At 46.2% G+C, this 8,221-nt stretch overlaps 1 protein-coding gene across 1 annotated transcript; it reads right to left on the bottom strand.

Moving 5' to 3' along the window:
- Positions 1–2,256: 2,256 nt before the first annotated feature.
- Positions 2,257–7,403, bottom strand: mex3a (mex-3 RNA binding family member A). The gene is made up of 2 exons (XM_034174217.1): positions 6,974–7,403; positions 2,257–4,031 (listed from the first exon to the last, which is right to left on the bottom strand). The coding sequence occupies exons 1-2, from the start codon at positions 7,395–7,397 to the stop codon at positions 2,881–2,883; spliced, it is 1,575 nt and encodes a 524-aa protein (XP_034030108.1). The 5' UTR covers positions 7,398–7,403; the 3' UTR covers positions 2,257–2,880.
- Between the last annotated feature and the right edge of the window lie 818 nt (positions 7,404–8,221).

Genomic DNA, 8,221 nt, shown 5'->3' on the forward strand with positions numbered 1-8,221 from the left:
GCAGTGTGAGAAGTCTCCTTTTCAAAGAAAGGAGTGTCCTTGTGTAGGAGACAAAATTTGTATTTGTTCTTTTTTCAGACAGAAGCTGAGCTGAACTGTTGTCCAGTGCAACACGAGAGGCCTGCTGTGTCACTACACAGGTGTCGCCTATGTAGCAGGTCAGACTCAGTTTGTCTACAGCCAGACTGAGTTCCCCACCCACCCACCTCCTCCCCCATCATTCCTTGGCTTTAATCCTTCTCCCCATCCCCTCTTCTCTAGCCCTCTAAAATCCTCAGGCTGGGGCTAGGGCAGATGCAGAGGGTGTGTAATTTCATTCAGCATGAGTGGTGGTTAAATGGGGCGTTTCCACTGCTTTCCTGTCAATTACAATTGTCTGATTTCATTCAGGAAGCTCAAACCAAGTGGGCCTGCTATTGGCTGAAGCCTCAGTGTCCAAAGTGTCGGGGCAGCTGCAGGAGGGAACATACAGTAGCTAAATGACTGGTGGCAGCCCAGACATAAAGGACAGGCGGGGGGTTTGTGCAGATTTCAAACAGCAGGGCTGCTCTGTCGCACCTCTTCCAAATTTCTGGGTATCATATTAGGGAAGCGGGTTAATGCTGCTGACTATGCACATTTTCTTTTGTATGTGAGCACATTAATTTTCATCATCTGGAACAGGCATATCAAGTAGTGTGTGACATTAGTGCTGAAAGTCGTACTGTATATTTAACTGATTTAGCTCTGGAGCCTCCCCTCATTTTGATGGTGCTGAGATGGTTTTTTTTTATATAATTGTTAGTATTTTGTGTGTGTTTTGGGGCCTTGTTTCACAAATGGGGTAGCTCAAAGCGACAGAAGATGAGAGCAAAGGGAGGGAGGGAGGGTCAAGACGGAGCGATGGGAAGGAGTCCTGCTTGACAAGCCGCATCTAAACCAGCCCCTGTGCTTGTAATCGTGGGGCGGGGCAGCGAGGGGCTCGCTGCAGGACCCTGATTTTACCCCTTATACAGATTCAGAGTCCCCACACGGTCCGCACCTGGACCAACGGATTTGCCTAATTATCAAAGAACAGATCCAGTCCGTGTCCGAGCTCTGTGCAGCCCACGCCGCTGCTGGGCCCAGACAATACGCCCCACTCAGAGAGGCCTTCAAATGCAAGCAATCGAACTGTAAGCGGGGGGAGAAATAAAAGCCAGTGCCAAAGAAAGGAACGAAAGAGTGGGGGCTAGATGAGACCTCCAACATGAGGTCACAGCCACCGTGTACCATGAAACACCTGCTCCTGTACAGCTCTGCTAATTACAGGGAGACTGCAGGCCTCAGTTCTCATATAGTGCTGTTTGTACTGGGGACATGGACTAAGGATTACTGTGTTTTGTAACTATTTATTTTGCGTCTGCTGCTGATTCAGGAAACATTTAACACTTTTACTCTGCTTCTGTCCACAGACTAATTCTCCTCCTTATTTACAGTGCACACCTCAGAGAAATGCTTGTTGACGGCAGCTTTTGTCCTATATCGCTCAGCGATTGTAGCCAAATGACCACACAAGACAAAGCGCGGTTAAGGTGGCTTTGAAACAAGTCCACCAGGGAGCGAATAAGCCAACTGGACAAATTCCAAGGCTTTCGGCCCCACAAATTAAATCAGTGCTTTAAGCCAACCAAGGAGCCACATGCTTTTCAAGTGCCACGAGGAGCAAGCATTACGGAATCTTTTCAACAGACTGCAGTGACCAAAGTGGAATCAATGGCTATTGGAAAGAATTTTTTTTTCACTCATACTTTATACCACTCTCATCTATCTCTGAGAATAATAACACAATTTAAAATTTAACTAATTACCATATTTTCTGGACTATAACTTGCACTGGAGTATAAATCACATTATTTTTTGTAACATATTTCACAAGAATTCAAGAAAAAGATTTTTAACAATCTGGAAACACTTTTCAGTCACACGCTAGCCTATAGAACATAGCCTAAATATCTGTAATGTTTTTCTTGTTTCCACTGTACTGAAAATGTACTGAACCGTGATATTTTGTGTGTACCATTGCACCCCTATTTTTCACAATATAAGCCGCAGGACTTCCCAGACTAGTTAAAAAAAAAAAAAAACAACCAAACTCAAAACTATGACTTATAGTCCAGAAAACACGGTACTATAAATAAATGTTGTAATGTCCTATCCCTTTATCATTAATCTGGCTTTCTAATAATGAATTAATAAACTCTTGTTTCTTGTAATGCTTACAAGGCTCTAGTCACATTTTCAGATTACTAAAATTAATATTTTGGATGGATTCTATTAAACTACAATAAAAAACAAAAATCCTAAATTCACCTTTACATCAGCTCCAATATTTAAAGGTATGATTGACAATCTTAATTCAGATCAAGATGATTGTTAGGTGCAATGAAAAATCTGTTTGTTCTTCCTTCTAATAACAACATTGACTTTGTAGGTCAGTCAGTTGCAGACTGTGTACCTCAGAAATCTTCCTCTTCCTTCCATATAAACCCACTTCATGATAAAATAAAATTTTGAATCAGAAAATGTTCACATTACTGTCTACCTCTGCCCTTACTGTGATTCATGAATGAAAAACAGCAGCAGTCAAAAAACTGAAAATGCAAGGTAGTATACTTTTCTTATAAACAAAACTTTTATAAAATATATATGCATATATATATATATATAAGAAAAACTTAAAAATATTTCTTATACTTTTTAGTAAAGCAAGCAGTGCCTTCTAAAATATCTGCTTGATTGTTTTAAATTGTTTTTGAAAAACAAAAAAGTACTTGTGTATTATAATAATAACCATAATAACAGTAAATAATTATTGAACAAACACTGACAAAACTAATGATTAAAAACTGCTGTGGTTCCTTAAGAGAATATTCGGATGGCCTGTGTGACCTGGGTGTGGCACACGGGGCACTCTGGGTGGTTGAGCTCACAGATTCGGATGGCACACTCCATGCAGAAGAGGTTATGGCCACAGGGCACCAAGGCAGCCGTCACTTTGCTCTCAAAGCAGGTCATGCAGTCCCGCACGGTGGCTGGTGGTGAATCCGGCACAGGCAAGCGGCCTGGGAAGCCCTCCCCAGCGGAGGTGGGCTCGCTGTGTGCTCGACGGGCCTGGGCATGAGGTGAGCTGGCTACGGGCACAATGCTGGTGACTGAAGAGTTGGTGCTTCCACCCCCACAGGGCTCGGGTAAGCCTGGGGAGAGTCTGGTTAAGGGGAGCGGGAGGCCGCCGAAGCTCTTTGAACGCTGCTGGGCGTAGAAGGCCACCTGTTTGGGGTAGTCGGGATCACCCCAGCTCTGGGTACCCTCTGATCCAAAATAAGAGCAAGGCTTCTCTCCAGAGCTGGAGAAATTGCCCTTGTTGTAGATACTTCCTCCTTCGCTTCCTCCTCCCCCTCCAACCATGGCATCTGAGAAGTTCTGGCGGTAGCTGCTGGTGAGAGGCTTGCGCTGGCCCCCCTGCAGCCCCCACACCTGCTGTAGTCGGCTCTCCAGCCCGCTGCTGCTGCTGCTGCCCGCTGGGCTGCTCCCACCGTTCGGCCCCAGACAGTCATTCTCATTATTGTGGTCATGCAGGCCTCCCGTTCGGAAGGCGATGTGTGCTTCAATCTCCTCGCGAGCTCGCTCGGCGTTACTCGGTGACCCCGTGATCTCAAAGACAGGGTCACGGTCTCGACTGGGAGTGACGATGTAAGTACATGTCTGCTGCTGGATGCGTTTGATGGTGGAGCCTTTTGGTCCCACTACCAGCCCCACAACACGGTATGGTACTCTCACCTGAATGGTGGTCTGACCTGGCAATGGTGTGGGCGGCGAGCCGCTAAAGGACACGCCCAGCTTGTTGCGGGATGCCCGGAGCATAGAGAAGTGCTCTGCAGCCGAAATGATTTCACGGCGGGCAAGTGCAACATCCTCTTTCCGTCCAGTGATAAGGAACACAGGCTCCTCTCCTCTGACGGGAGTTTTGATGTAGGTGTTGGTCTTGGCCCGCAGGGCTTTGATTTTACAACCTGCACAGACACCAACATAAATATTACAATAAGCAAATGTGATATGTTGGTGGATCACATATCAAGTAAAAAAAAACAAACAAAAAACAAACACATTCTTAACCTGAGCTCACAGAAATACACTCTCCTTTGTTCACATTTTCTTCCTGGTGTGACTTGTAAGGAACCACAAAGTAGATACCAGGATTCGTGAGATTTCCAGCACCTGCGTTTTAGCGTACTTATTAAGTGGAGTAATTTATGGGCTGCAAATCAGGTACACAACTTTATAGCAATCTATTGCATGCAGAGCTATTGACCAGTGGAGACTTTCTGTTTTGGAGAGCTATAATCACTCCAGCAAATAAAATATATGTATTATTCTTGTAAGCAACAATTATTCTCTGACCTTCCCATGAACTTACAAGACAAGACAAACAACCCACATATCCATTGTTTTCTTGGACATTTATTGCTCTATATTTGCCTTGTTTTTGATTAGTGCAACAGATTACTCGATTAAGAGCTTTTAATTTGGAAGTGTAACGCGAGTTACTGCAGGTTAAAGTTATTTCACAACAAAATGCCTTCTAATGGAACAGCACGTGATCCACAGTAATCTATTTTAAGGGATCACTAGGCACATCACAGAGCAACAAAAATGCAAAAACGTGTCTGTTTGTTGTATCCCACAAACAATGCAATAACCATTAATAGAGTTAGATTGCATTGAGAAATTCAGGCTACTTTCTCATTAGGATTTTCACAGTAATTGACAAGTCACACGTGCTGTTCTTGCCACAGTGGTACCTTAAAGAGACCAGTGCAGCCCTTTGAAGACCTGTGTATCATCATGCACTGATTCTCTGTACGTGAAAACAAAAGCAGGTATACAAAGGTGTAAAGATGCCTTAAAATGAAGACGAGTGTCTTTTCATGCCACTAAATAGCTCTGCTTACTTTCTAGAAACCAGTGACACAGACAGGTGAACACTGCCTTCATGGGGTTTAGTGTATTTCCTCTGTGATTATTCTGTGGTATTAGAATATTAGTCTAATTTGATATTCTAGGGTCAGAGAGCAAATGGGGGGGGGGCAAGGATCCTTGTTTTGAAGTCCATCTTGGATAATTAACACAAATTCGTATGATCACAATTAAAAGCATTAACCGTATATGAAAAGGGTGAAGGTCATTGGGGGCGGTTTTATTTTCAGCTCTAATTGTGTTGTAAAAGGTATTTCAAACTAAAACTAGCCTTAATCTGAAGAGCTTCGGAGGCAGATATGAGCACGTCCTGGAGAATCGATGCCTACGAGTTTTTGAAGAGAAAACAATAACATCCATCTGTTTCATCATGGCAGGATGTCTCATTTAAAAGACACACCAGGTGGACTACCATGCACTGGACCCCAGAAGAAACCATACATGACTTAATGAAGGGCGCAAATCAAAAGCAGCTCAGCTCAAATCCTTCCAAATCAGCACTTCTTCTCAGTCAAGGCTGAAAGGGCCCCGGTGCTGCTGCTGCTGCACTCACTGGATCCACCCTCCGGCTGTCTTCAGTTACCCAATTAAAATTCAAAACTTAAACTTCAGGAACAGCAACAAGAGACAAGGGCCGCTTTTCCGTCTGAGTTGAAAGCACATTGGCAGCGTGGAGCAAGAAAAGCAGCTCACCTGGCATTACGTGGGACCTGTTTGTTTTGCTGTGAAATAATCCAACCACCCTGCAATCTCTGCACTTGTCTCCCTCTTTCTTTCTGTGTCCTCCCTGAGACACCATGTGACACTGAGAGTGTGCAGTGAAGTGGGGCTCATGAGGAGCTCCTTGTGTTCAGCTCACAGGCGTGACTCCCATTCAGCTTTTAGGTACTACATGGCTTCTTCACCCCTCCCTTCTTCACTCATGGGCTCATCACAACACATAAACACCAAAGCACAAAGAAACCAGCAACTGCAGTTTATCACTAAAAGGTAAAGAGGAGGAGGAGGAGGGGTGGCTACTGGAAATATCAGATAACAGATTTTATTATTGTTATTATTATTTTTAAAGGATTTGTCACCTTCTGGTGCCACTTCTGGTTGAGTCACCATCCCGTGAGCCAGGCAGCAACACCGGCTTGATGCGCTCCTCCCCTCATCCCCCGACTTTCACACCTTTGTTTGACAGCTGCTGTCATTCCACTTCAAGCCTTTGTCCATTTTTTTTTAAAGAAAAAATCAAACTGCAAAGAAAAAAACGGGTGAATACCAAATGAATGTGGGATTAAACTTTACAACTCCCCCCACTCTAAGAGAGAGAGAGAGAAAGGCACCATGCTGCCTCTATTGTCCAATTCCGTCAGTGGGGCAGTGCGCAACATAACATGAGGAATACGTGTGGAACGAGGCAAAACATCCACCTTTTCTCTCAACGAGAGGACGCGCAATTTAGATTTTTTTTTTCCCGTGTATGTGCATAAAATCAGTGAGCCACTTTTGTCGTTTTCAGCAGCCACACGTCCGTTTTTTTTTTTGTTGTTTTTTTTTTTAACAGTCTGGCGCGTCTCAGACGACAAAGGAAGCAAGTGCTCTCCCTCCTGCTCCGGCGTGTTTGTGCGCTGACATTGATGGCGTGTGTGGGGATGTAGATTAATTCTCCCCAGGAGGAGGGAGCGGGAAAAATATATATAACAATTAAAATAAATCAATAAATAAATAAACACGCACACATGCAGCCAAAGAGTATTTACAGTGTATTTGCGAAGAGCACAGGAGAACTTGAAGCCACAAAAAGTGGGAGGTTGATGTCTCCGGGGAGTACAAAAAAAGGAGAGAAAAACACGAGAGCGCACGCATACCACTCCCTTTTCTTTGTCAAGTAACACCAGGTAACACTTAGAGAAGAAACACACACACACAGGCACCGCATCGCTCGGGTACAGCACAAGTTTGGAGGCAAATATGTTGCATTAAGCTTTACCTTGTCTCCCCACTATTTCGGCCACATGCTCCGAGCTGGGCACTGGGACGCATTCTGTTATGTTGCAGCCTCGTCCTTTGGTCTCACTTGAGGAGCTCTCATACAGAGCGCACAACTTGCTCTTGCCTTGCAGAATGGCCGTGTCCCCTCCGCCGCCGCCGACGCTGTTGGTGTGGTTGTGGTGGTTGTTGTTATTGTTGCTCCGGTCCTGTACTCCTGGTGTTGGGGCTCCACCGCCGTCCTCGCCTTCCCCGAGCCCCAGCAGGGACAGCTGGCCCAGCGCGACCCTGAGGGCACGGGAGTCGTCTTCCTCCTCGTCGGGCGGCACAAGGAGACCTTCGCTTCCGAAGCCGGAGCCGGCCAGATCCCCGCCGTAGCCCCCATTTTTCTCCATGATCCCTGCTAGAACCAGCAGGCTAGGCATGGCTAACAAAAGAGTGTGTGAGACAAAGACAGGGGAAAGAGACTGGAGAAACAGCACCCGTGCCGCCTCCTCCTCCTCCTCGCACCCCTCCTCCTTCCAATCCCCCACTTTGCGCTAGTCCCTCCCATACACCGGCCCCCTCTCTCTCGATCCGACAGACTGTCGGTACAGTAGTCTCTCTCTGTCCGCGCTCCAGGCGCGCGGGACGTAAGGCCCGTCTGCACGATAGATGGGGCTGGGCGCTGCGATGCTCCACCCAGTCTGGTTTTTTTTATTTTTTTTATTTTTACAGAGCTCCCCTTCTCGCCAAGACAAAACGAGCCGCCCTCCTCCTTGTAACCACTCCGTCTCCGGCTCCCGAGGCGCGCGGCGGCATTTCGCACGTTGGAGAAAACACCTCTTGTGCACATGCATCCTCCTAAACTGCGCTCTTTTCGTGCCCTTTTTTTTTTTTTTTTGCGACTTATGTAAGAACAGCCTTGCAAATTCGAAAACGTTTTGCGCATGAAAAGGTGCAGACGACGGTGCTGCGTGCGATCTCGCCATCCAGACACGATGAAACGATACTTGCTCATCGACGGGCAGCTGCAGAAGTGGGTTTGTGGAGCAGCCGATGTTATTATTTTTTTAAAGTAATGTTATTGGTGACATTTTTTTTTCTTTACGGGGGTGGGGGGTCTGCCCACCTCTCTGTAGACGCGCTTTTCAGCAGGTCACCGCGTTGTTGTCTCCGGCGCCGTTGCGCATGAGGATGTTATGGAAAGGGGGTGTCTGGGGGCGAGGAGGAGGGGGTCTGCGTGGAGGAGCTGGAGAGAAAGGGAGTT

The sequence above is a fragment of the Thalassophryne amazonica genome, chromosome 7, assembly GCF_902500255.1.
Source record: "Thalassophryne amazonica chromosome 7, fThaAma1.1, whole genome shotgun sequence".
Taxonomy (NCBI): Eukaryota; Metazoa; Chordata; class Actinopteri; order Batrachoidiformes; family Batrachoididae; genus Thalassophryne; species Thalassophryne amazonica.